The 26,633-nt window shown below is 50.3% G+C and overlaps 2 protein-coding genes across 2 annotated transcripts; one reads left to right on the plus strand and one right to left on the minus strand.

The window, feature by feature from the left end:
- Positions 1-690: 690 nt before the first annotated feature.
- On the plus strand, positions 691-16,966 carry GALNT5 (polypeptide N-acetylgalactosaminyltransferase 5; the record flags this gene model as incomplete). Its single annotated transcript, XM_080621097.1, has 10 exons — positions 691-1,934; positions 6,409-6,575; positions 8,358-8,477; positions 8,957-9,092; positions 9,471-9,590; positions 10,063-10,180; positions 10,378-10,701; positions 13,783-13,863; positions 14,660-14,821; positions 16,826-16,966. The coding sequence occupies 10 exons, from the start codon at positions 691-693 to the stop codon at positions 16,964-16,966; spliced, it is 2,613 nt and encodes an 870-aa protein (XP_080477223.1).
- A 5,711-nt stretch (positions 16,967-22,677) lies between these two features.
- Positions 22,678-26,143, minus strand: ERMN (ermin; the record flags this gene model as incomplete). Its single annotated transcript, XM_080621311.1, has 3 exons — positions 22,678-23,126; positions 25,491-25,577; positions 25,903-26,143. 3 exons carry the CDS (start codon positions 26,141-26,143, stop codon positions 22,678-22,680), a joined length of 777 nt encoding a protein of 258 aa, XP_080477437.1.
- Between the last annotated feature and the right edge of the window lie 490 nt (positions 26,144-26,633).

Genomic DNA, 26,633 nt, shown 5'->3' on the forward strand with positions numbered 1-26,633 from the left:
GGGGTGTTTCAGGGCTTCCCGCGAAGACCATCCCACCCTGATCCCCCCAGCCCCGCCTGAAGCCCGCGGTCCGGGCGGCCCCGGCTCTTTTTTAACCCAGCTCGAGGGACTGCCGGGATTTGCCTCCCTCTTTGCGCCAGCGCCGTTCAGCCGCGGCTCGTGTGCCCTGGAATAGAAACAGGTACTGGAAAAACATCCACGCACTCGGCAGAGAGCCTTAACCTCCACACTTCTGCGCTGCTGCCACGTAACCTACTTACACTGTTTCACTTCTGTGCAAGGAGCACTTAGCCGCAGCCCCGTCTGCATCCGCATTCCCACCCGGGCTGGCCCGGCTGCCCTGCCCCTGCCCCGAGACCTGCTGTCCCACCGGGAACAGACACTCCGCACGCCCGAATAGACCGCATAAGCCCCCACGATGTCCCTCGCGGAGAGCACACAACGGGCCCCAATGGGAGCGCGGCGCTGCGCCGAAGCCCGTGCAGCGGCGGAGGTGAGCGCCGGCGGGAGCTAGCCAAGCGCAGCCGAGCCGGGCCGAGCCGAGCCTCCTCCGGTGTTGGGTTACAGCGCGGGCCCCCGCCGCTGGGTGGGGCGAGAGGAGCCCCGGCCCGGCCCGCTCCTCTGCTCCCTCGGGGCACGGGGTGCGCCGGTCGGGGTGCTCACTCCGCCCGCCCGGAGCGGCCTCCGGGGATGAGCGGTCTGCGGCGGCTGTTCCGCGGTAGCGGGCGAGCGCTGGCGTTCGTCTTCGCCGCCTCCGTCGTCTGGCTGCTCCTCGACATGGCCGCGCTCCGCCTCTCCCTCGGCGACGCCGGCGGGCGGCTGCTGAAGGAGGCAGCGGACCGCGGGCAGGAGCGAGCGCGCCCGTGGCGCGGCCCCGAAGCGGCGGCGGGCAGCAGCCGGGCCGACCCCGCTGGGCTCCGCCGCGGGCGACGCCGAGGCGCAGGGACGCCGGGCCCACGGGCAGCCCACAGGGAGCCTCCCCAGGCGCCCAGCCCCCGGGCCTCCGCCGCCGGGGGCAGGCGGCGGCACGCCGAGGGGCACCCCGCCGCTCCCCCGGGGGCCAGGCCCACCCCGCCGGGATCGGTTATAAACTTGAGGGGTGGTGCAGGGGCCGCGGCGGCACCGGCAGCGAGCGGAGCCCCGTGGAAGGCAGCGGCGGAGTTCGTAGTGGAGCCCACCCGGAGCAGAGCCGGGTCGCTGAAGGCATCACCATCCGGGCCAGGCTCCCCCTACGAGCCCCGTTCCCCTGCTCCACCGGGCGCGGAGCGCTCCGAGCCTGCACAGCGGGTCGGCGTCAGTGGGCCGGCGGTTCGGGGACCCGGACATGCCACCGAACAGAGTCGGCAGCAACCCGCGGGCACGCTGGTGAAGGGCGGCCTGCCACCCCGGTCAGCGGAGCTGGGAGCCCTGACTGAGCCGGAGCTAGTGAAAGTGGGAAAGAAAGAAACTTTCTCCGAAAACCACTTCATCCTTATTGGCAAAGAGGGGATAAAACTGGACAGCCCAGCAGCCTCACGCCTGGGATATGACTCTGTGAGGAACACCACAGACAGACAAGAAACGCACGAAGAGTGGCAACTTGCTAATGAAAATGAGGACAGCACCCATGCTGTGAATACCACCACTGGGGCTGTGGCACTGGGTGGCCGGACACGGGATGCAACGCAAGGAGCAGCTCCCAGGGTGCGTGCTGCTGTCAAGGACGGACAGGAACAGGCAGGAACCAGCAGCCTAGGGACCCACAGGGTCTTGTCCATGGATGCAACACTTGCCCCAAGGGACCCCCAAGCTCCTGGCCAGTTTGGACACCCTGTGTCAGTCCCTGCTGACAAACAAGAAGAAGCAAAAAGTAGATGGAAAGAAGGAAACTTTAATGTCTACCTCAGTGATTTGATTCCCGTAGACCGAGCCATAGTGGACACCAGGCCTGCCGGGTAAGATCTTCTTCCCTTGCACAAATACCTGTGCTGCACTCAGTGGCTCCTGGGGAGGGCTGCTGGGTGCACTGTGACCTTCTTTTTGTGCTTCTAGCTGTGAGACCACTTTTGCCTTTCCATGTAGGAGCAGCCTGTTATTAAAAGTAAAACTGGGTAAAGTTTGCAGATTGTCTTAACCCTGAGCCCTGCCATCCAAAGAGGCTGGGGCGCACAAGGTGAGCAGTGTGGCACAGGCCTCTTTGGGCCTTAGAACACTTTGTCTGGTTTATCAGTTGCAACACTGAGCACTGTTTGGTTTCAGTATTTGTGCATTTGGTTCCCAGAGCACCCCTGCACCAGTTGATTTCTCTTGGTTGTAGAAGCCTCCTTCCTGGAGGTGCTCTCACTCCTTCAAGCATCCGCTGCCACCTCTACCTGGAGGGACTACTGGAGGCCTAAAAGCAGGAGACAAAGCCACGGGCTGAGCGCTGATGTGGTCAAAAGGGGGCACACACTGGCCAGCAGTCAAGGCGGTCCAGGGGACATGCCTCAGAGTGATCCTTTACACAGGCCAGCAGCTCTACTGCCATTGTGCTATAGAGCACTGCCATCAGTACCCGCTCTGTGGAGGCGGCTCAGGGACTCAAATCTGTGGGCACACATAGGGAGGAATGGAGAGGTTTGAGTTGGAAAATTGTTGAGCTACAGCTGTTCTGGTGAGATGCATAGCTAATTCTGCAAATCTCAGTATTGTATTTCAAAGACTCTCCCTCCCTGTAGTGCCCATAGAAAGGAAAAGGGTGAGGTGTGGGCAGCACCTTGCCCACTGATGGAAGGGGTCAGGGCCTCTTCTGAGCCACTGTGGGGAGGGTCCAGGGAAAGTGCTGCCTCAGGTGAATGGCAGATTCATCTCTTTATACTCAGTTTTTCCTACTGCAAACATCTCTCAGCCCCTTGGCAAGTGAGAGACCTGCCTCACACAGAGACCCTCTTCACACGTCTCTCTTCCCACACTTGCAGTATATGGATATGGTGGGACAGGAGTTGTGCCGTAGTTTGTCTCCCATCCCACAGGGCAATGCAGACATTCCCATGGCACTGCTCATGCTCACCATTTATGGTGGGTAGAGAGTGCCAGCTACAGGAGCCACCTGTGCACAGAAATGGAGCTATGGTGGCTCAGAGCACTGTTTTGGTCTTTGACCAAAAGTCCTGAAAACTGTGGAGCAGAACCCAGAAATGCTTGTAAGTGCAGCCTGCATGCCACGGGTGAATCACACACCTGCCCAGAAGGAAACAGCATTGCTGTCTGGGCGTCATGGGGAACGCCTTAGCCAAACATGGGCACGTCACTGACAGCACTGCCTGGGGATGCATGCTGCCGCGCTGGGGCATGGGGCGATGGGAAGCTGCCCTGAGTGCCCTGGCACTGGCAGGAGCCTGTGCAGGCTCTGCCTTTGGCTGGTTGGCACTGCAGATTATCAGGCCTTAAGGGCCAGCTAACTCCAATGGCTGTTGGCAGCTCTCAGGGATGAAACAGCATGTTACTGCTTTTGCTTCCAGTCTGTCCCAGTTTAAACTGCAGCTCCTCTTGTGATCCTTGCTGGAGTGCTGAACTAGCCCGCTGAAATTTGGCCAACAGGAACTTGCCCTGTTGCAGCCTTCAGTATGCCTACCAGTGTGCAATGCTCGCTGCTTTCTGAATTTTCTTACCGTGGTGGTGCTTGCTGAGCCTCTGCAGAAGTGCATGCAGGAAGAGTCCCACCAAGGAGGAGCTGGACCCCATTTCAGCCCAACACTGCAGTGCTGTCAGCGAAGGTCCCCATGTGCCTCCGACCCCTCCACAGGCTACTGACATAGCTTCTCTGGGACAATTGCGTCATCCAGGTTTAGACAAGGACCAAGATTTCCTGGCCTGGCAAAAAAAGTGCTGCACGCCACATGGCAGAGTATGGCCTGGGTAAGTTAGCATCCATGGTGGCAGGCAAGAGGAAGCCGTGCCTGACTGAGCTGGGAATGGATGTGCTGGGCACCCCTGCAGATCAGGTCTTCAGGGCCAGGCTGCTTCTAAGCTCAGGGACAGAAGATCAATGATGATGCTTTCCCAAAGCAACTTCAGCAACTTCAGAGCATTTTGTTGACTTTCAGAGTGATGTCCACAGAACATAAAGGCTGTGGGCTATTTTTGTTTAAAAGCCTGTTTAGGAGAGAAATTTCAAAAGGATTTGACTTCTTTTTCCCTTTAGTTGTATATATTAATTATATATACATATCTAAAAAATATATAGGTATGTATATATATGTGTATACTTAGCAAAGAAACAGAGCCCAGACTCACACAGGACATAGTGAAATTTCTTTGTCTGGGGGTCAGCAATAACAAACCCAGTGCTCTCTGCCCAGAAATCCTACTTTTTTAGGCAAGAAGGGAGGAAAAGATGTTCCTCCATTTGAGGTTTCCCCTCACCCTCACACGAGCACTTTCCAGATGCCAGGGGTATGTGCAGGCTTTGCTGCTAATGAAGGAGCTAAGAGAGATGTCCTCATAGCAGATCTTGCCTTACTGCGTGCAGACTTTGTAGCTTGGGTCTCGGCTGCGTTTTCTCAGCTGCTTTCACATCCCTCTCTCTGTGCAATGAAAGCTGTTGTGTTCAGCAGCTGCCGCCTTATCTGTGGGCTTGTTCCCTCCTCCCACCACAAGCTGCCTCCTTGAGTTCGCTGTAGGAGCAACTACAATTCATCTATTTTCTCCTAGTTTAGCTGTCCCTTGTTGTCCTGTCTCCTTCTTGCAAGTGACCTCTCTGGTTCAGCCCCTGCCTTCTCTCCATTGACCCTGGGAGTCCTGCCAGCATGCCCAAACCACCCTCCCTCCCCATACTGCAGAGGAGTCCCACCACCACAGGCCAACACCCTTAACATTTCCAACCAAACCATAATCGAACAGCACATCTCCTCCTGGCTGAGCCAGCCTTGGCTGCTGTCTGAGGTGAACCAGGCTACAGAAGGAGAAGGAAAGACACGTCCCAAGGACTGTGACAGAGAGTAATTCTGTGGATATTTTCACTTACTGGAGCACTTCTGATTAGCTGTGAAGCCCTGAAATGCCTCTGAATTTCCTTCAAAACACCACATGGTCTGAGCTGCATGTCAGCATCCAAGCCAGCACCAGCCAAACCCGACGGACCATTCAATGGGACGGAAGAAGTCAGTTTTCCATATGCTCCCATGTACCTGTCTATTTTCTCTGTGTTGTTGACAGCAGAACGGACAGTGGTTTTGATTCATCACTGAGAAATTGTCCGCATCTGCAGATTGGCTGGTGCCTGTCCTGCCTGCAGAGGTCTGCTCTGGAAGAGAGAAAAATCTGCCATCAGCCTTAAGCTCATTGACAAGAGAGAGAAAGCAAGTCCCAGCAATTCATGGATATTCTGGGATAAACTGTCAGTCTTGGGGAGAGGAGCAGTCTGGGGGAGAGGAGTGCTCTGCCAGGTATTCTGCAGGCCTGGAGATCCACTTGGAGATAGCAGAGCTGGGGAAGCCCTGCTCCCCAAGGCACACAGCACAGCAGTGCTCAACTTGCAAATGGAAGATGAGAAAAGCTGCTCACTGACCTTTTGCTCAAACACGGAAGACACAGGCCTGACCCAGTCGTTGAGGTTTTGGCTGTTGCAGAATAAAGTGACAAACCCATGAGCACAGGAGAAATTTCATCATGCCTCAAGCCCACCGATGCGTATCACTGGCTGTTTGTGAGGGGAGCAGGCGCTGCATGCAGGCTGGGCACAGCCAGGCTGGGTGTCCCAGGGAAGGCATGGGTGCTCAGGGCATGAGATACAGGGTGCTCAGGGAACAGACCTGCCAGTACCATCGTACGTAAAATTTGTACGCTTGACTATTTTACCTTTCTTCACGATGCCCTGAGTGATGTGCAGCAGTTGGACTGGGCAACTCTTCCTCACTGTCTGCATGTTTGATGAGTTGCCGTGCTGAGTAACCCTTCATGGAAATAAATGGCCGTTTCCCTGCATTTTGAGCATAACACCAATTCTTTACTTTCAATGGGGCTATCCCACGCAGCCCAGGATGCCAAGTCCTGTGGGTGTTTGGAGCACACCAGGATCCTTTTCATGCAGGAGTCCCTGAGACCAGTGGTGCAGAGCTGGGATCAGCCTCACTCTTGGGGCCTTTCAACCATTAGCTCATTGAGAGGAGATATTGTCACCTGCGGGTAGGGAGTTAAAAGAGGTCCCTGCTAGAAAGGAGTGGGCAAAACCTATCCCATGGGGCTGCTCCCAAGGACCCTGTGAGACTGTGCGGGGAGTTCCCCCTGCTCAGCTATCTGCTCCCTCTCCCAACAAAATCCAGGGCATTGCCTCTCTATTTTACATTTGGCATCTCCCCCATTCCTGTGTGTTTTCCCAGAAAACAGTAAGTCTGGAGACTTTCAGGAGTGTGAATGGCCATCACCTATGAGCTTGTGTTGCCATTGCAGGTGCTCTGAGCAGCGTGTTCATGATGACCTCCCAAACACCAGCATCATCATGTGCTTCGTGGATGAAGTGTGGTCCACCCTCCTCCGCTCAGTTCACAGCGTTCTCAGCAGGTCTCCTCCACACCTGATTGAAGAAGTCATTTTGGTAGACGACTTCAGCACTAAAAGTAGGTGAAGCTTCTTCTGCCTTTATGAAACTAATATAACTTGGGGCCAAAATGCAATTTGTTCTCCGTAATTCAATTCTGAATACTAGAGAGAAATCACATTTTCTCCTTTCGATGTATTGAAGTGCATCCCCAGCCTGCACTGTTCTTTCCAGATGAGGGGGATCAGAGGTCAGATGGGCACTGGGAGTGGCTGTGGTGGATCAAGCTGCAGTTCTTGCCAAGCAGTCTGCCAGACTTTATCATTCACATCTCTCCGATCCCAGTCCACTCACTTAAACAGCTGCTACATTTACAGCTGTGCATCACTAAGTTTGCACACATGTGCTGCTTTGCACGTATGCGGGAGGCTGGTAGACACACTGCAGTCCAGGAGCACCATCTTCGGGGCATCCTGGGCCAAGGACTTGTACGTTCATAAAGATGCTGTCATCCTTCTCGGTGCACCTTCCAGATGAGTGTCCCATGTTTTCAGTGCTGCACTTCCCCAGTTGCTCAGAGAACGGGATAGTTGCAGTAAAAGCAGTGGTGAGCCAGGCATCTGCAGCAGCTTTGCATATGCACTCAGGCATTTCGTATAATATTGAATCTCTGCTTTGTAATGCTTTGGCTCTCTGCTGACTTAAGCCCTTGAAAATATAGGAATAATGTAATTTTCCAGCTGCTGGTTCTTCTGTGCTTAGCATTGCTGTAATCCGAGTAGCAGCAGCAATAACTTACAGCAAACGTGTCCACAGATGTTTCACCTTTGGAGCCTTTCAAAGCTTTTAACTGGTTTTTGAAATGAAAACAGTTATATTCTCCTGAAAAAAACCCAGAGAGCACTAATAAAGCCCATCTATGGCAGAGATTGGGGGTCCTCCCCACAGACCAAACGGTGTAAGTAGGTGATGGCTGGCTCCAAACAAAGCACTTTTCTCACCAACTTCCTCACACTCTTTTATTTGTGAGAGTTCACAACCAGCTGCCTCCACAGCCACAGGAAACCATGACTAAAGCAGCCTGAGAAGTGGAGATATGTCACAGCAAATCCTTGTGCAGTTTAAACCCAGGCAAAGTCTTTAAATACGGTGCTTGCAAGAAATATGTAGAGCATAAAAAAAAAATAGGCAAATGAAAAGTATTTAGAACCAAATTTTAATTGTGATTATAGTGCAATGAAGAAAAAAACAAGTCATTTTGGAGTTTTTGAGCAACAGCTCAATACCTGGTTTGGATCATGAACTACTAGAGTGATGCCACTGAGATTTTGCTCATGGCCTGTCACCAAAACCCCTGCACTTGCTGCTCTCCACTGTCCATGTGCTGTGCGTGCAGCGAGTCACTGCACTCGCCCAAACTGGCTATGCCTGCCTTTGCTGCATCTACTGGGCTTGTGCAGAAGCCAAGTGGGTGCCTGCTGTGCAGGGAGCAGGAGACGATACCACCACCTGCAGCCCATCCTTTGTAAGGGCATATCCAAAGCAGCCAGACAGCCCATGATGAGCCCCCAGGACCAAGTAGCATGCCCATCCCAGAGTACCAGGGACACACATCTCCAGAAGAGATTTTTAAACTCCAGCTAAAACCTGCTGGCACTAATGTGGCTGGGAGTTTCACCGGAGAGCAGGCTCAGTCTGTGACACCAGAAGCCCTGCAGCTGTGCCCAGATGTTCACACCCCAGCCCAGAGGATTCTGGTGTGTCTGGACATGCTTCCAGGGACGTTCTGCCCACTCCTTTTCACCTTGGAAGTGGGTGTGAAATTGGTAAGTCAGCCTTACCCTCTCCTCCTTGCCTGCAGAGTACCTCAAGGAGAAGCTGGACAAATATATGTCGCGGTTCCCAAAAGTGAAGATTCTCCATCTCAAGGAGAGGCATGGTCTAATACGGGCCAGACTGGCAGGAGCGGAGATTGCCAAAGGTAGGATGAAAGCCATTTTACAGTCTTGGCTGGAACCCCCACAGGTGCTCATAAGCCATCTCCAACACTGAGTTTTAGTCTCCTCCCAGTGAGCTAATGGCATCTCTTTGGTATGTAAAGCACAAGGATCTGACAAGTGGTAGAGCTATGTCTTGTCCAGCACCTCAGCACAGCCCTAGCAAGCCACAGCTGGGATTTCCAGCCATGCCGCCTTGGCTCCGTTGCCTGCACAGGCCAGGCTGTCTTGGCATTGGCATAAAATGGTCATTTCTGCTGAGAGCCATCCCACTTCACTCTGCTGGCCTTCATGGCTGAGCAGGAAAAACATGCTCTGAGCTATGGCTGGGAGGGTTTCGGGAGCTATGGCTCCATCATGGCACAATCAGCACTACCGTGAGCTCGCAGGGTGTCCAGCCAGCATAGGATGGGAACAGGGAAGGGGCACCTGGGGCCTGATCCTACATTGGCCTCTGCCACAGGCGCCATCCTGACGTTCCTGGACTCACATGTGGAGTGCAATGTGGGGTGGCTGGAGCCGCTGCTGGAGAGGGTCCGTCTGAGCCGGACCAAGGTCGCCTGCCCTGTCATCGAGGTCATCAGCGACAAGGACATGAGGTAATGTGGCTTGTGGCCTTGGGATACCCAAAATCCGTGCCAGTGGCTTGAGTGAAACCTCTTACTGGAACCACCAACATACTAATTACAGGAAGATCCAGGTCCAGACCTCCTAACTGGCCTTCAGCAGAGTTTCACAAGGGATACGTCATGTTGCTGTGCACCAGAACTTACCATCAGCAGTGGACTTGGCCCCTTTGTTTATCCCACACACCTTTTCCCTTTTTCATGACTTTTAGTACATGAAGAGGATTCCTGATGAAATTGTTTAAAATCCTGTTTTAATTATGTACAGATATTCATCTTCACTCATTAAGGGTGACATTTCAATCAGGAATGTGACTCAGAATTAGTCATCCCCATCTTTTCTCTGTTTAGTTACATGACCGTGGACAACTTTCAGCGTGGGATTTTTACTTGGCCAATGAATTTTGGATGGAAGCAGATTCCGCAGGAGATCATCGAGAAAAATAAAATCAAGGAAACTGATATAATAAGGTAAAAAAAGCAAATGTGAGAGCTTTGGGGTCTGACCTGTTCCTTTGTTAATAGCTTAGTGACAAAGGCTCCTTCAATGCCAAATGTTGTTCCTTTGCCTGCAAGGACAACAGAGACAGGCACTTTGTACACTGTGGGCAGTCACATCACCAGACATGGGCACATCCCAACAAGCCTTTCTCACCTCATGTGGCACTGCTGGTATTTTGCTGGGGCTGGGGGAACGTATCATTGCATTTTTCCCTTCCATGTACCATTATGGTTTTCAGGCTGGGCAAAGCCACTCAAATATCATAGAATCAGCAAAGTGACTGATCAGGTAGTATCTTGCTGTTTCTGTAAGTGCAGCCTCAGATACCGTCCCCCAGCATTTAGTAGCCCACAGCTTCTCAATGATACCATCGTCAAGGCAAAGGGAAGGGGATGGGCATTCCCCTACCAGCTGACCACCATGCGGCCTCTCTGTTCCCAGGTGCCCAGTCATGGCAGGTGGCCTGTTCTCCATCGATAAGAAGTACTTTTTTGAGCTGGGAATGTATGACCCAGGGCTGGATGTTTGGGGAGGTGAAAATATGGAGATTTCATTCAAGGTATGTCGCTGTCATACACCTGTATCCCTCCCAGCCTGGCTGTGGTGATGGGGCTCAGCCAGGGTCTCCCACAGGACCATGCTGGAGACGCCATTTGTCCTGGCAGTTTACTGAGTTTTCTACTTCTCTTCTGGCTTGCACAAAGCCAGCACCCAACGTTTGCATGTGTTTCTATCAAAGCAACCTCTGTTTCTCAGGTCTGGATGTGCGGAGGAGAGATTGAGATTGTTCCGTGCTCCAGAGTTGGGCACATTTTCAGGAACGACAATCCTTATTCCTTCCCAAAAGATCGTGTGAGAACAGTGGAGAGGAACTTGGCCCGTGTTGCAGAGGTCTGGATGGATGAGTACAAGGAGTTATTCTATGGCCACGCTTACCATCTAGTCTTGAAAAACGTGGATGTCGGTGACCTCACTCAACAAATCCAACTACGAAAGAAGCTTCAGTGCAAAAGTTTCCGGTGGTACCTGGAGAATGTCTACCCAGACCTGGAAGCTCCCCTGGTTAAAGCCAGTGGTCTGGTATGTAGCCAGATGACTTGCTGCCCTTCATTTAAACATGTTTTCAGTGGCTAACTACACACTGCCAGTACACTGAGTTGTTTCCCTGGCATTTGGAAACATTACTGAATATTTAATATTTAATATGTCACGGTGATCTGGATTCCCTAGTGTTGTTATAAAGAAATAGGTCACAGTTCCAGAAGACAATTTCCCTTTAAAAAGCCATTTGAGTGTTGCAACCCCAGATGAGCTGCCCCTGTGGCAGACACGGTCAGGGATGTGCTCCAGGGCGGGGGGGCCAGTATCCTCTCTACCTGCACATCATTTTGGCCACGACAGGAGAGGGAAGTGGTTTATCGGGCGTCCCCAGGGGCCGGGCGCAGGCAAGGTTTGTACCGGTGCTCTGCTGCCAGCAGAGCGCAGCAGAAATCCGCTTTTCCCCTACTCTGACAGCAGCCTGGGAGAGCCCGGCATCTTTGCAGCGCACAAGGAGCCTGTGCTTCGGGGGGCTCAGTGGGCAGAAAATACCTTAAATGTTAAGTCCTGCTTCCACAAGACTCTTGCTGGCTGATAAGTATAAGTGGGTCGGGCTCCATTTCTCTTCTGCCATCTCTCCATCTCTGCTTTGGGAGACTCCTGGTGATCTCCGGCACCAAGTCCTCCTTGTGCAGCTATTCCTCAGGTGTTCAGTGTCACTTTACCAACATTAAAAGGTCAGTTAGCCAAGAATAAAACGTGGGTTCCGAATGTGGCCCAGGCTTGAGCCTAAGCTGAATATTAGCTGCTGCTTTGGACATTCAGAAACCTCAAATATTTTGCCCAGAAAAGATAGAACTTTGATTGCAAATTACTTATAGTGGCAATTACAAAAGTAAAATATTTGGTTTGTCAGAAGAATTTCAGTGATTCCAGGAATGAAAACTAAAGGGTTTTCTGCCTGTCCTAGCCATTGCCGTCCGCCAGTGCCATGGCAGGAGCAACACTTGCTGAGAAGAGGTGGCCAGAAGCCGGTAACCACAGGTCTGGCACGGCTGGGGCAGTGAGAACAAGAACAGCCTGTCCCCTCTATCCCTGCCAAGGCACACAGTTACTGCACCAGCCCTTCTGGGAGCCAGGAAACAGCACATCAACCATTCGGCTATAGTTCAGGCTTGTCTATGGGCCAAGGGCTTAACGTGGAGGTTCACTGCCACAGGGATCCCTAGGGATCAGGTCGGGCTCTCTGCCAGCTGCAGTCAGTGTGTTGCTTTAATGATCAAGCCATGAAGGTGTGGGAGGGTCGCTCTGCAGAAAGCATGGGGAGGGATGCCGTGCTTCCTCTGGTGACCTCTCAGCTCTCACGGAAGAGCTGTAGGAAACTGCTGGTTTGAGGCACTTCAGCAGATTATGAGCAGTGCATCCATTCAGGTGCATCCATCCGTCTCAGTGTGACAGTGGCTGCAAGCAGAAGAGCCAAGGGCTGTCTCTCTGGCTCCAAAACTTGTATGTCCAAAAGCCCATGTCCCTGCATTTTTCATAAAGCACTGTTTGGATTAGACTGAAGGATTCAGTGAAACATCGGCTTAAGTGACATTTTTGAAAAAGAATTAGCAGTCATAATCCGAGAACATAAACCCCCCAAAAAATTTATTGAGAAATATTCACTGTTTCAGCTCTTTTTTTTTAAATCAGAGCAGTAAACCAATGTCAAATTCAGTGCAAAGCAGTTAGACCATATATCACCTGAACCAAAACCTCAGTTTGTCAGAGGTGTTTGTGAAAATTTTCAAGATACTGCCTTGCTTTGTCCTGATTCAAGCCACCTGAATTGCTCTTTTATCTTCATTCCCAAAATTTAATAGGTCAGAAAATCTGTTTTTCAGCTAGCTCTGCAAATTCCAGCTGTGCTGAGCACTGTCCAAAGTTACTTGAGAACTGTTTTCCAAATAGCCTATTTATTTACGGGGATTAATTCATAAGTTCTTCAGAAATTCTGAAAGAGAAGGAATGACGTTTGCAAAGAATTGGAGATGTGAGTGGCCCCGGGGAGTTATTTGACGAGCTGGTGATGGTGCCTTCAGACTGCAGCCAACCAAGTCCTCTATGGCCATGAGTCCCTGCAGCATGGTAGACTTCAGCCCAGGAACTGGAGTGGACTGGCAGAGCTCAGTCCAGTGTTTTCAGCTTTCCCATATAACTTCCCATACTCCTGAGCAACCTCTGAACACACCATACAAACAGCATGAAGGAAGTGCCCCTTTGTAGACCTCACTCTGTGCAGATGCTGGCGCTGGGCAGGCACTAGGTGCTGGCTCATCCATGAGGGATGGTTGCAGGGAGAAAGAGCAAAGAGAAGCCAGGGAAGGGAGCAGAGCCTGATGCTCACTTGCAGCAAGCTGGGGGCTGAATACACATGCTCAGGGAAACTCTGCGCTACCCAGGGTGCAGTGCTTACTTGTCCTCGCTTACACCCCCCAGTGCAAGGTAACAGCAGTTCAGTTACAAAGAGTTAATGGTGATGTTCCTGCCAGGGTTCCCGCTCTAGGGGACTATGTCTCCATTTCTCCATTGATGGTGGGTACCAGACAACCAACCTGGATGGAAAACAGGAAGAGTTGCCTTGAGGTGGGGTATCAAGCACATCACATACAGTGATGGAGTTGTTCCCTGGGGTCAGCTGTGGGGTCTGTGCCCCAGCTGGGAGGGGACCACCGGGCATTTGTGTCAGCTGCACGTGTTGGTTGCTCCCGTCCTTCACAGGGTAGCAGCGGGAAGAGATTCTGCAGTTGTTACTGCTAGGAGCTGTTGTCTGGTGATTTGCGGAACAGGAACATGAGCTATGTCCAAAAAAAAGCCAAAAAAAAACCCAGAAAAGAACGTGTTTCATCCAGCCTTGAATGTTTCCAATAAGGACTAGTTTCAAGTTTTTGTTGGTAGAAAGCATGTGTAATGGACCAGATATGCATTTACACACCTCTCCAGCACTTCATCTCTGCTTTGCTTAGTTAAGTGGATAGTATCAATCAGTGTCTCTGAATCCAGGAGGTTAAATGCAGTATAGCAGCCTCTCCTCTTTCTTGGGAATTTATGTCTGAATTTGCATTTTGTCCTGTTTTCCAGCTTGTTAATAAAGCCATGGCAAGATGCATCACTGTGGAAAACACAACTCTAGCTTTTGAGACATGTGACGTTAACAACAAGGTAAGGATACCCTGCATACTGAGTATGTAATGCTATTTTTTGTGCATGGCATAGAGCTCCTGTACCTTCCTGTGGTGACCTGCCCCTCCCTCAGGAGCTAAAGCGCTCCTTCCCATAGGGCACATGGCCACATGATGCCTGCAGACAGCAAGGGGCAGGAATTCCCTGTTTGCAAAGTCTGTAGCCAGCCCACAACCCCAGAACCAGCAAATTCAGCTGGAATAGGAAAGTTTGATAAAGCCATGAGCCTGCACATGAAAATAGGGAGAAACATTTAAATACAAGCATATGCTTTCTGTGCTGCTGCAAAACATCCAGCTGCACTCTGTTGCTTGATGGGAAGCAGCTGCTGTGGACAATCTTTCCCTTCCTCTATAGGTAGTGTTTCTTGGGCAGGTCCCTGCTAATTGCTCTCTGCTCTGGCACAGGCTGGCTTGTGGGTTGGGCTTGTCATGTACAGGGGTTCGTCTGTTTGCACCCCAGTGCTGGGGTGCAGCCAGGGGAGGTGGCAGGGCAGAGAAGCACACAGCAGTCACCTTTGGGGTCAAGGCTGCTGTGCCAGGAGTCACTCTCAAAGCCTGCACCGGGGCCGTTCTGAGCTTTCTCGCTCTGCAAATCCATAGGAAAGGTCTTCTCATGGATCAGAGCTTTCCTCATCGCCTGGTCCTGGGTGAGGACAGGAGAAAGGTGAGAAGAGCATCTGCTGGGGAGCCACTGCCAGCTGCCATCCCCATGCAGCCAGCCCTGCTGATGGAAGGCAAGTGGGGTCACAGTTCTTCCCAATCTCTCCCCGCAGAACCAGAAGTTCAACTACACCTGGCTGAGGCTGATCCAGCATGGAGAGCTCTGCATCGCTCAGGCTGGCACTGTGGGAGCACTGAGCCTGCGCCACTGTGAGGGCAGGAGCCACAGCCTGGTATGGCTGCACAGGTCACTGGCAGCCTTCCAGCCAGAGCTGGTAAGTGCTGCACTGGCAAGGGCAGCCACAACATGGCCTGTGGCCCCTCAGTTGTGTTAGTGTGCTGGTATGCAAACTGATGGGCAGCTGCAGCCCAGTGCAAGGCGCAGGATATGCCCTGTCCCTCTGGTCCTGGCTTTGCCAAAGTCTTCTCTTTTCACCTGGAGTTAGGTGTTGGTCCCCCAGCACCAGAGCATTTCCTCAATGGGATAGATAGAACATGCTGCTGTTGGGTTGCATCTTATCTAAGCGATGTGTGCTTCGACATTGGGTGCCTGGGGGCTGGGGAGACGCTGGCCATGCGAGGAAGAAATGCTTTACTGTGAGAGTGGTGAGGCATTGGAAAAGGCTCCCCAAGGAAGTTGTGAATCCTGCATCCCTGGTAGTGTTCAAGGCCAGGTTGGACGGGACCTTGAGCAACCTGGTCTAGTGGGAGCTGTCCTTGCCCACGGAAGGAGGGTTGTAACTAGATGATCTTAAGGTCCTTTCCAGCCCAAACCATTCTGCAATTCTGTGATTCACTCTGACATGACAGTAATGAAACATCCCTGCTTTACATAGAAGTCATCGATAGCACTTTCTTGGGTATTACTTGATATTTATTGGTGTTCAGCTCATCAGTGCCTTTCTGAAAGAAAGCGTTTACGAAAAGGAAAAAAATGGATGCTTACATTCGTTGCCTGCACTTGCAAAAAAGCAAGTGAGTCGGGACTGAATCTCAGTCAGCCTGGTGTAAGTAGTTGTCCAAAATGCTATGCAATGGAATACTTTAGGAAAGAAATACTTTTAATTTAAAAAATTTAAAAATGCACCTAAATTATACACTCACCATATATTGCAAAGTTCCCATTCCTTTTTAGTCTGAACAACCGAAACTTTAAAAGCCAGAACGCTGCAGTGCCAAGGCTCACCTTGGGTGTTTTGTGAAAAATACATGAAAATTGTCATCTGCTTAGGAGTCCAGGCAGCAGTACCAGTGCACGGGCACTTTTTGTCTTCTGTTTCAGCCCGAGCTCACCTCAAGCCGTAAGTTGGGTGTACTTGGTGGTCCCGGCCAGAGCAGGGGGCTGGGCATGAGCAGATGCTCCCAGCTGTGGCAGGGGATGGGTCTGGCCACCCAAAGGCACAGGCACCACCATCCTCCCCAGGACAAGCAGCCTCGGTCTGTGTGATTGCATCAGCCTTTAATAGTGCCAGCAGTAGGAAGTCTGAGGAGCAGCTCAGTGTCTGGTGATGTTGACTGAAGGAATTAGTGTGCTTTACCTTCTGATGTCACAGTCATTGTGTCTTATTAAAGTTGTGAAGTGCATTTCCTATATGCACAAAGATCCAACTTTTGCCCAGACAACACTCTACATGTCATTTCAGGAGTATTTCATCTAGGTGTTAACCAACTGATTGTCAGTAATACTGCAATGCTAGGCAGTTATGCAGAAATGCCCTCGCCTTTAGCAACACTTGCAGCACTGTCTTCCTGGCCATGTGGGTTAAGTAGATAAAGCCAAGCAGATGTGAAAAGCAAGAAAATGGAGATCACTCAGACTCTTCATTCTTTCACAATCCAATTTACTGCCCCAGCATTTGAACTTCAGCACTGAATTATCTAGCATCCTTTTCAATTCAGTAAATGTGCTTGGAGTTCACCAGCCAAGAAACTCCAAAATACAAAAATCAGTCTCCTGCTGTATGTACCCATATATAGCACATATCATCTGGAGTTATTTCCTTTGCATGGTAATTTCTGCTCAGACAGTGAGAGACCTAATCTTTCCCTTCCCAGTGAATGAAAGCTCAGGAGTGTAGTATGATTTGGCTTGGCAACAGGTGCCAGCTTTGGATCCCACTCGGAAGTCCCTGTAAGTCAGCAAAGAGATCTTACGTATTAGGGAAACGTGAAAAAAGGGCACACCATCAAGAATCAAGCTTTCTCAGTGGAAAAATAGAGCTTCTGCCACATGAGTCCTAAAGCCGAAGCTTACCTAAAGCCCTCTCTCTCCCCTGCAGACAGACCACATCATCTCAGAGCATCTCCAGCAGCCAGCTTGCTTGGAAGTGGATCCCTCTCACAAAGCCCTGAGGGTAAATGCCTGTGACTCTGCAAATCCTTATCAAAAGTGGCAGTTTGGCAATTACTATGCAGACTGAAGGGAACACAGTTGGACCAGAAACACACAGAATCTTGCAAATTCAGCAAAGGACATCTGTATGACTTGTGACAGCAATTACAAAACTGAAAGTTCATTTCCAAATGATAATTGAGATCTGTAATTTAAACCAGCATATTGAGAGATCAGAATACCAAGAGCAGCACATCTGGTTTAACAATGTCTGAAACAGAGGCGTGTTTTTCCTTCACTGTGAGAGACTTTGGCAAAAGCTCAAATAATTTTCTGTATTATTAAATGGAAATATTTTCTGAAGTCCCCCATCCTACTGTAAGCAAACCTTCAGCAGTTCCCCCTGCACAACAGCATAAGCTACAGGAATACTTCCAGGGCTCAGTAGTCTGTAAACAGCAAACAGGGCTGCTTATTCTTCCACAGAAAATGGAAGTTTATTGACCAACAGCATTAAAAAAATCCATCTGACATGCCCGTGCTGGGTCTGGCTGCAGGATCCTGCCCTGTGGGACCCATTGCCTCTGACAGATGAGTATCAGGGTTCTATTAGGAATTGATTGCTTATCAGAAAAGCCTTCTTTTAATAATTGGGGGCAAATATGGTTCAATAAGCTGCCCAGCAGCTGAGGTAAACAGGGCTGTGGAAGTGGCAGTGAGTATACCTTGCCCACATCCCCAGTGAGGATGCGGGTGTCCTGCTTTGCTTGGAGGTGAGAGGAGCTGTCAGGGAGGCAAATCACGGGTTTATCCTGCTTTTTGCCAGTGACACACAGCAGAGGCCAGCTGTGTCTTCAAGCCCCTATGGCTTTTTAGTGGCTCCCCCAGCACCACTGCTGCTTTACTTGGCCCCTGGCCAGGGTACTGTGTTGCACTGGTGCCTTTGCAGGAGTCTGGTGATGCTCAGTGCAACCCCAAGCAGGGTGGCTCACCCTGCTCCTGCCACGGCCATCCCAAGGGAAGCTTTACCTGCCAGCAGCATGGGCCAGGCAGCTCTCCCCATCATGGCATCCTCCCACAATGGAGGGGGGTGGAGGGAGGGCAGAGACCTCTGTCAGGACGTCGCACAACCTAAAACTTCTACCTGCAGGCTCTTGATATGGAGGAACTCAGTAAGGGCTTCCATTAAAAAAGGGTTGCAGAGCACAAGTGTGTGCACATACACGTGTGTGAGTACACGCATTTCAGAGAGACTGCTACAGAGGTTAATACAGTGGGATGAGCTGCTGCACAGCCTGAGCTGCACAGGATGGCCAGGCTCTGCACACCAGAAGTCCCTCTGAACTTACTGTTAAGGGCAATTTTTTTCTTACTGTGAAGCTTTTTATCCCCAAAAGGCATCACCAGTTTTTGAAGGGACAGATTTGGTAGGAGACTAAATTCTGCTGTGACAGCACAGTGAGATCCAGGATGTGGTAGGACATTAGTGTCCCTGGCTGGATTTCTTCCCCATTTCCGTTAGGAAGTTCCTGCTGTGGGAGGCTGCTCCCTGTACGGATGTGGCACAGGGATGTACAGGGATGTGGCACATTCTTGTACATTGATACATCCTTGTGGTACATTGATGGTCGCTGGAGAAGGTCATGCTTGTCCTCCTGCCTTGCTGTCCTGCACTGGGGTGAGGAGCACAAGCCTCTGGTGATCCATGGGGCTGAGCATCGCACTTGGTTCTCATGCCACTGTTGACCACAGCTGAGGTTTCACCTGCATTCACAAAACCCTTGTACCTTTCCTTTGACTTTTCATGTTACCTCTCACATGATGGATTAATGCTGACAGCATCTGACAGGCTGAGTCTGCCAAAATATTGACTGGCCCAACAAATTTCCCTATTGGCTCCTATTCCAACTGTCTTCCTGATTTTCTCCCTCTTTTAGTGCAGCTAGCCTGCAGTCACTATCAGAAAAATGACACAGATGTTGTTTGTGCAGTCATCTTTTATCAGGAGCATGAATTTCATCAAATTCTGTTTGCTGACATTCAATCATTTGTCACCAAGTAGGCACCAAATGGTCATATGTCATGGTCACATCCCATTGCCAGGCTTGTCACTTGCATTCTGATGCCCTGTTTGTGTAAATGCTCACTTCCATGTTGATATCTTTTGCTTAAAGACCGGAGCGTGCCTTCGGGGCTGCTGGCAGTGAGCAGTGGCCCTGCTGCTACACAATATTGAGAAGCATTCAGATTACACCAGTCAGCCTATTCTTCCAGAAACAAGAGCATTTTTTCCAGCACACTCAGCAGATGTGGCAACAGGAGTCTCCTTCTACCCAGTGAGCTGCTCGCTCGTTTTACCATCTCCACTAATGGCACCTGGGTGTGCATCACACCTCGGAGGGCATGGGGAGGCTTTGGGATCATGGAGAGGAAGGAGGAAGGTACCATGGGTGGGAAGGACCACTACTCATGCTGGGGACAGGCGCCGCCAGCCTCCCCCATGTCAGCAACGGGAAACAGATGCAGCTTTTCTGAACAGGAGCAAATGCTGTGGCAGGGAGAGGCACTGCACATCATGCTGTGCTTCCATCAGTAAGTACCCTGAAACAAAGCGGCATGGTTGGAGGCACCATTTGGTTTGTTAAAAAAAATAAAAAAGAGAAAGATTTAAAAAAGGGTATAAATTATAAGAGATTAAGCATCTTCCTCTGCACCCTGTGTGTTGACTGTTTGTGTTAACTCAGACCCTTTCCAGGGGGTCTCCTGCCCAAGTTACTGCCAGGCTGAACTGCAAAATGCCTGTAACCCCTGGATCAACATACTGCACCCACCCACCCTGAGGGTTAGGTGAGAGGGGGAGTGTTTGCAGGAGAGGCCCTTAGGCCCCTAAAGCATCCCAGGACTCAAGCTACCAAGGAAAGCAAATGAAGCAGTTGTAGTTCTCAGCTGATCAAATGTGCTTTCCAAGGTAAAAAACTAGTCCAAGTTTCTTGACAGTTTCAGCAAGACTTCACTCCGCTGGAACTCGAGCCCACGATCAGTTTACCAAACATCTCATCCCTGCACTTGCCCAAAATGTCTGGAAACTGTTTTTACTGTCACCTAGGGTATAAGCCAGACATTAAAGCTGTTACAGACAGATGTCTGATACAAGAGAAAAATACCCACCTGTTGCTAAAGCAAGCAGGGGGCCCAGCCAGCCTGTGCGGCCATGTGAGGGAGCAGGAAGGTGTCCAGCTTAGCCAGACAATTTGCTGGAGGAGATGGGAATTGTGACAGCAAAGGCCCTGGGCAACAAAATGCTACTGTCTCTCCTTCCACCCTCCTCACCCAGGATTGTGTGGAGAAGTATTTGAACTCTGGCTTTCCATCCCTCTGGGTGTCTGCCTGTTCTGGGGCTTTCCCTCTCTCGGCCCCAGTGCTGATCTCTCCATCTTCCTTGAAGAGTACCTACTACAGCAGCCATGCCTTTTGCTGTGGTACAGATGGCTTTTCCTGTTGTCTCATGCTTCTGAAAGGCAGCTGGGTCATCAGCATGAACCAGGAGCTCACATCCCACCCATCCAGCCTCAGCAGCTTTTCCAGAGTCAGGTGCAAGCACCTGTATATGCTGTTGATCATGATGGGCACAGGCAGATCCTGCCTGTCAGCCCCTGGCCTTGCTGCAACATCATCCCTTTAAAACACCAGCTTCTCAGCAATGCACAAAGATGCACACTTTAGCTCTGATTTTTATTTTGCTATGGGATTTCATTGTTTTGTTCCCTATTGCACTTGTTGATTGCAGTAAAGCAAATTTGTCACTCACATTCCGAACTGCAAATCAGGCTGGATGGCGTGGTGGGGAGGTAGTGTTCTCTAGCCACACCTCAACCACTGTGCCAATACTTGAAGCTGAGCTTGGCCAGCTAAGAGCAGTGCTTTGTCACCCACAGCCTTGGCAAGCCACTGACAGCCGGGCAATGGCCACATCTTCAAGAGAAATGTGTTGTTCTTAGAGGAGCCACTGCGAGAGGAGCAACGGGGGGCAGCTGTCAGTGAGCAAACAAACCCACAGTATAAGTTCATACAAGCAAACCTCTGAACTTCCACAACCCAAAGAGCGAATAAACAAGTCTGAATAGCACAATGAGGGCTGTGTCTGGTTTGTACAATACAGAATTGCCATTTATTATTTTCACATTGCCAATAAATAATTGCCTCTATGTAGCACAAGAAAAGTCAAAACGATACTCAGTGCTGCTGGAGATGTAAAACTAATCCTTACAAAAGCACTTACGGCTGAAGGAGGCCACTGCAGCTGAAGCCAGTGTCTAACCTCATTCTTACCTCCTCTCCCTTTGTCAGCTGCTCTCAACTTTCCCAGATGATTTCTGGGATGACATTTGCAAAGCTTAGCCCCAACTCAAGACAAATCTGTCTGTAAAACAGTTAAAAAAGACTGCATCAATGTTATTGTAGTTACACCAAGAATTTTAAAAACGGAAAAAGCTGTGTTCAGATGACACAAAAACATGAGTGCAGAAAACTTGCCTGGCTTCGACAAAAAAGTCTTTAAAATTTTGTGTCTAAACTAAGCATGAAATCAAGAAGACATGTAAGAGAGTCTGAACTGGTGGCACTGGGAAAGTTCAGGTTTCTGGTAGCAATTGGTTTTGCCAGATGAAGCACGCACAGGCATATGCCATGCCCTGCACACACGGTGTGCAAGCTGCTGCCCCCCAGGGTGTCCTAGAGCCCAGCTGTGCCACTGCGGATGGCACTAGCCACCAGTACCACCTCCCCAAAGGCACCTCTGCCCCAGGCTGGAGGGATCAGGCACCACAGCTGGCCACAACTGATGGGATCCACAGCAGTGGAGCTGGGAGCCACTGCAGTGCAGAGGAAGGGCGATGGGGAAGAGGAGCTGCTTCATCACCAGCTGCTGTTTGGGCTGGCTGCACCCATGGTTTCATGCTAGCACCCAGAACAGGCAAGCTAGAATGGAGCACTGCATGAGCTGGTGGTGGCCATGGTAGGGGCTGCAGTGGGCAGACAACATCATGTCTAAACACATCCACATGGACACCTCTCACCCCAGCAGGCAGGGGCCAGCAGACAGTACCAATCCTATCTGGTGCTGACTGCAGTGCTGTATAAGGAATCCAGCTACCCATTGGAGGCCTTAGGCATGGGAGTGCGGGAACAGGTACTGTGATGCCTTCTGATCTTTTGTAATTCCTGCACATCAGAATCTGACCATGAATGCAAATATCCCTCTATCGCACCAGCACAAGGTAGGAATGGATAGTTGCTAGCAAGAGGCGGCTGACAGTGCACTGTGAGACACCAGCATGGATGGACAGCAAAACAGAGTGTGCTGAGGCTGCAAACAGTCATCTCTTCTATTACTCGCCCTGCCCTGGCCAGTGCCAGTGAGCTGCTGCTGCCAACTCATTACCAGCATGGCTGACAGCATACATCACATGTGTGTCGGCAGCTAGAGAAACCCAAGCCAGTTCAAAACATTCTATTGTTTGAATATGGTTACAAAAGTTGGATAGAAAATAAGAGGATAAACTTAAAATCAAATGGTATTATATTCAGCAAACTGATTATTTATTTTCCTGTGTTATGGATGCCTCTTGCCCACTGCCAAAGCAAAGATGTTAAATTTTAACAGTGTATTATGAAATCATATACAAAAAGGAAAAGAGCAGTGACCTCATGCTGTGTGAAGAGACATGCTTTGGGGGAAACAGACAAGAAAATCAAAACCAGAGTGAACACTGGGCTCATTAAGCAATTCTCCACTTCAGTTTATAAGTGCATCATGGATTCAAATTCATCAATTCGCTGTTTGGTGTTTCCTTTTCTAATCCTCCGGTAGGAGATTGTGTTGTACCTAGAATAGCTGTGTCTGGAGATATCATTTTTTTTCCCCAGGCTGAGCTGCTCCCCTGGTTTCTCCACCGGGGAGTTGCAGCCAGGGGTGGTCAGAAGAGATGCCTCCTTGCCACTGTCATACTGCTTTAGATGGGATGCCTTGCTGTTCTCCTTCTTGATTTCGATCACCTGAACTTCATCCTCTTCAGTGTCCTCCTCCTCCTCCTCCTCCTCATCCTCCACCTCCTCCTCCTCCTCCTCAGTGGCATTTCCCCTCCCATCAGTGCTAGCTGCGAGGGTCTCTGCTGCCTCCACGACAGTGCTGGCTGCCATCCTCATCACTGGCTCCCTGCTGTCCGCAGGCAGCCGTTCGCTGCCTGGCCCTGCAGCAACACAGAGAGGGTGTTGGTAAGAACAGGCTCAGCACTGCCTTCGTGCCCGTGTCCTACATGATTTTGATATATCATCATAGTTGGTGTCTTACCAGCTCCTGCCACCAAAGCACCCATCTTCTAGAGACTGTCTGGTGGTGCCCCACATCTCCAGGCTGAACCCCATCACCACAGGTGTTCACACATGCTTGAGAAAGGCATTGTACATTCTCAAACTCATTCCTGAAGGCCACCTGCCTTTGCATTTTTTAATGCCCATCTCTACCACCTTCCCCACTGAGCTCTCCCCACTACTGTCTTTTAAAGGGGTTGGTGATGAGATGCCCATGGCCTAGCCTCGAAGAGGGAAGGGCAGTATAGCATCTCCCCCTGAGCCCCAGGACCAGAGGCACTGTGCCTCCCTGCATGCACCAGATCTGCTTCTGCCCTCTGGGATCCACAGCTGGTAAACATCCCACCAAAGGGCCCTGCTGTGGTGCCCTTCCAAACTTCCTTCCAACTTTCCCAAAGCTGTCTGGTAAGTGCCTTGGGCAGGTGCTGGACTCGATTAGACAAACTCCCTGTTCTGGAGTTGCTGCCCCTTCCCTGCAGACCCCACCATGGGACCAAGGGTCCCATCTTCCTACAGCACTCAGTGCTGGGTCTGCCTGACATGGTGGGAAAGCGAAAGGGAAAGGGAAAAGGAAAATGGAAACAGAAAAGGAAAGGGAAAGGGGAAAACAAAACGGGAAAAGGAAAAATGAAATATAGAAATGGGAAAAGGGAAAAGGGAAAAAGGAAAAGAAACGGGCTGCTCTGCACCCAGTGCCCAGCTATGCCCATGAGGAAGCAGGACTCCAGAACAGCCCTCCTGGGATGGTCCCTCCTTCAGAGGTGGCCCACCAAGCTGAGATGGCTATTTCGTATTTGTCCTGTTTGGCATTTGTCTTTGTGTTAAATGATGCTTTAGTGTCACAACAAATGGTCTATTCAACATTTTGCATGTGGGGTCCTGAGTATTAATTAGGCTAAATTGGTAAGCTCCTAAAAAGCTGCCTGCAATTTAGAGATAAAGTGCTTGTGGCTGGGGAGGGAAAAGGTGCAGGGGAGGAGGGCTGTGTTTAATAGGTTTTATTGTGCACTCATAAAGCAACACAGCTGGAATATGGATGTCGGCTCTAAGTGGGAAAGCCTCCATCATGATTCACCTCCTCACAGTTGCTATGAAATATTATTGTACCCATGACAAATGTTCATATTTTTTCCTTTTCTTAATCAAAGTTTCTGTTTACAGGGCATGGCCCATTCATCTTTTAGAGCCACATTCAACAACAGTAGCTTTGCCAGGACTGCAACAGCTACCCTGAGTTGTTAATCTCCTCTTCTCCAAGGAGGGGCTTCATATTTATGTGGCAGCTGACATATAAGAAATACCAATTTACTGCAGCCAGGTAGATGTGTAAATGACAGGAGAGATCCAGCATGGCTGGGTGCTGGGGAGTGGGATGGAGCCACCAGCCCTGTTCCCCAGATATGGCTGGGTCTCCAGGGCAGGGAGAACACTGTCATCAGCCCCTGGTCCAGCCGTCCCTCATCCCACACTGCCAAAACCAGCAAGACATAGAAAACATGGAAGGACAGCAATGCTGAAAGCCCACCTAGAGAGAGATGTAGCTTTCTTTTAATAACACTCGATAAAATACTCCTCCTTTCTGGAGGAGTGGCTGCATTTTGCATGGTATAATTGAATAGGTTTATCTACATGTATATATATGCAATACATTTTAAGTTGTGACGGGGTATAGGGAGCAAGTGCCCCCCTGCCACCCCACTCACTGCAGGAGGCAGGTGTGAGATCCAGCCTTGGCTCCAACTGATTTTTACCATTTTCACCTAGGAATGAATAGAGAGGGACCCAGGAGACGATGTTTAAGAGAGGAATTTTCTGCTAGATGCTTGGGTGTCGGGGGGATTTAGACATTTGGTGAATCAGGCAGGAGTGTGGTTGGGTTTTGAAGCCACACATTTTTGACTGACAGCCTCCTGAGGTTATCCTCTGAGTTCCCCTTCCCAAAGCAAAAGATAAAGCATCTCCCAACCTCACAAGGCTGTTGGAGACCTCCTGGCTGATGACCCCACTTTGTTTCAATATCCTATAGTCAAGGAGATACACACAAACTGCAGGAAGAAAAAAATACCAGACATGTTTTCTTAAAGTGCAGCAACTCTGCGGATGAGAAATGAGTCGCTGCTCTCCAGGACATAAGGGTCTGACTGAATTAAACAAAACCAATAACCACCTGCATGTGATTGTCTCTGAAGGGTACTCATTGCTATGCTTTGGGAAAACCTCTGTCCCACAGCGTTTTCCATTACCTTCCTCTGATTCCTGGCCATCAGTCCCTGTGTCCTGGATATCAGCTGATCCCTGCTGTAGTGTCCCATCGTTTTCCTCTCGCTTTTCTTTAGGAAATACAAAGCACAAGAAATGGACTGATGGAGTGGTTAGTGAGAATAATTAGGTTTTAATGGTTGCAGATTGGCAGCAGTTTTTCAGAGCAGATTAAAAAATTGCTTGTTTCTGTAGTTACATACTTTTCATTGCACCCTATGTAACTGCTAGCTCAAATTTGTCCCTAACTTTGAATTACTCTGATTCATCATTAACAACTACCATAGGTTAGGAATTTTGACTAACACACATAGTTCATATTATTATTCATAAGACTATATATAAAATAGAGCTTTTCTTTCCAAGCACTTAGAGAAAGGCAGCCTTGTACTTTACCTTTGCATTGCTTGTCTTCATCAAAATCCCCATGAACTATGTCCTCTGCCAGTGAGTTTCTATTTTCCCCCTGGTTTTCTTCTGCAGGTGGAGCATCATCAGGGCTCATTTCTGCATTTGTGCAAGGGACCATTCCAACAGATTTTGCTATTTCACCAATGACCTGGAGTGGGCCTTTCTCCAGGGTTACACTCCCGTTGCACTCAGGCATGCCAGATGCTGATGGGACTTCTTCTGTCATGCTTAGGGCTGTGCCGTGCCCGCAGACTGGGGCCGTGCACTTCCGGGGGCCCCGGTCCTGCGCCCCGGGGTGGGGAGCAATACTCTTCACCCCTTCTCCACAGGGATTTTGCTCCCCTGTGCAAATGGTCAACGCCTGTCTGCTCTCCTGCGGGTGCTGCAGCAGAGCAGGGTCCACGGTCACACCATCAGATGTGCCAAGGGCTTGCCAGCAGGCTCTGGCCACAGGGGCAATCCAATCAGCACCTCGCTTGTTGCTGAGGCTCGTCCTGTTGCATAATTAAATGCACCATTTTAATTTACATAAACAAACAATCTGAAGCAAGGAAGCTTTTGTTCTGGCATGGAGAGCGGGTCTTTCAGCATGTCAGCCCTGCGGTAATAAACAGGGATTTTGTACTCTTGGCACAATGGCCCTTTGTGTCTCTGCCTGGTCACAGGGATGACGATTGTTCTAACCTCTAATCCCTGGAGGGTGACCACCTTCCACA

This window comes from Psittacula echo, assembly GCF_963264785.1.
Source record: "Psittacula echo genome assembly, chromosome: 6".
In the NCBI taxonomy this organism is placed as follows: domain Eukaryota; kingdom Metazoa; phylum Chordata; class Aves; order Psittaciformes; family Psittacidae; genus Psittacula; species Psittacula echo.